The 1,371-nt window shown below is 43.0% G+C and overlaps 1 protein-coding gene across 1 annotated transcript in view; it reads left to right on the top strand.

Annotated features, from left to right (window-relative positions):
• The window catches only part of LOC116850019 (dynein heavy chain 2, axonemal-like), a 71,502-nt gene that overhangs the window by 68,577 nt on the left and 1,554 nt on the right, over nt 1-1,371 (top strand). The window contains 1 exon segment of the mRNA XM_032827781.1: nt 495-1,067. Within this exon segment, the coding sequence (XP_032683672.1) occupies nt 495-1,067 (573 nt within the window).

Here is a 1,371-nt window from a genome sequence, read left to right as displayed (position 1 = left end):
TCTCTCTCTCTCTCTCTCTCTCTCTCTCTCTCTCACATACACACACACATACAAAATCTTTGTCTAATTGAATTTAACACGTGCAGCCATGAGAACTTTCTCTTGCATTATCAACTGATCGTAATTATCCAAGAACGATCTAGCCCATACGAAGTACATTTCGAGAAAAATGAAAATGAAAATTTTATACACGATTTAAGAAGTATAGATAGCATTAAAGTTTCTTGCAATCGTTAGAAAAGTCAAGCATATTTAATTTTTTTCTCTTTAAGAGTATTCATTAACAAGTCTTTAAAAATGGGTAAACAAATTACAACTGAACAAAAATGGTGCATTTAGTGAAAAGAGTAGAAACGATTTTTTCATTAATTTTAGGCGCCCTTAGGGCTTTTTCGTTTTATGTTGAAAGACGTAGGAACTAGTCATTGGTAAAAAACAAAAACTCAAAAATCATAATTTTATGGGATAGATCATTCTTGCATAACCGTCCTCAACCGTGTGACATCAATTTTTCCTATCTTACAACCAACACGGGTCGCATCTCGCAGGTGACGCACCTCGCGGGCGACATTCTCGCGAAAATGCCGCGAACGATCGACTACGAAGCAACCGAGAGACTGATAGGACCAAAAAAGACACCGCTGGATGTGGTGCTTCTTCAAGAGATAGGGCGGTACAATGCGCTGCTGGCAAAAACGCGCGACAGCCTCGAGGAACTTCGACGGGCCATCACAGGGTTGGTGCTGATGTCACCGGACCTCGAAGAGATCTTCACGTGCATATACGAGGGCAGGGTGCCGTCTCTATGGCTGACCGCGTATCCGTCTTTGAAACTGCTGGGCGCTTGGACGAGGGATCTAATCAATCGAGTCGAGTATTTCGCCAATTGGGCTCAAACCACTCATCCGCCGTTGCTCTTCTGGTTAGCTGCGTATACATTTCCGACCGGATTCCTTACTGCGGTACTACAAACTTCGGCGAGACTGTGGAACGTATCTATCGATTCGTTGTCATGGGAGTTTACTGTCTTCTCAACGGACGAGTCCGCTATAATCGAGCCGCCCATGGTAACTACTGGCGATTAGGCTAATTGCTCTCCGGACTGCTTGCTTCGCTTCCGACCGCTAATATCGAGCACCGTTTCACTGTAAGAAACTTATTCCTCCTTACCAAACTAACGCTGCTCGTTTACATACGGAAAATTACGCTCTCGCGTAAAATGTCCGCGCGATGCAATCATTCGGCTTTCGGCGCAAAAGAACTCTACAATTCTATTCTTTTTTCCACATACTACTGTGTCCAAAAAGTAAGACCAGTTTTCAATTTAAATCGCGCGGGTAAACCGCATCATAAATATTTTTTTTCTAAGTT

The sequence above is a fragment of the Odontomachus brunneus genome, unplaced genomic scaffold (genome assembly GCF_010583005.1).
Source record: "Odontomachus brunneus isolate Ranch 3 - 2012 unplaced genomic scaffold, Obru_v1 Obru_scaffold_131, whole genome shotgun sequence".
NCBI classification, from domain to species: Eukaryota; Metazoa; Arthropoda; class Insecta; order Hymenoptera; family Formicidae; genus Odontomachus; species Odontomachus brunneus.
This window is presented reverse-complemented; position numbering and strand designations above follow the sequence as displayed.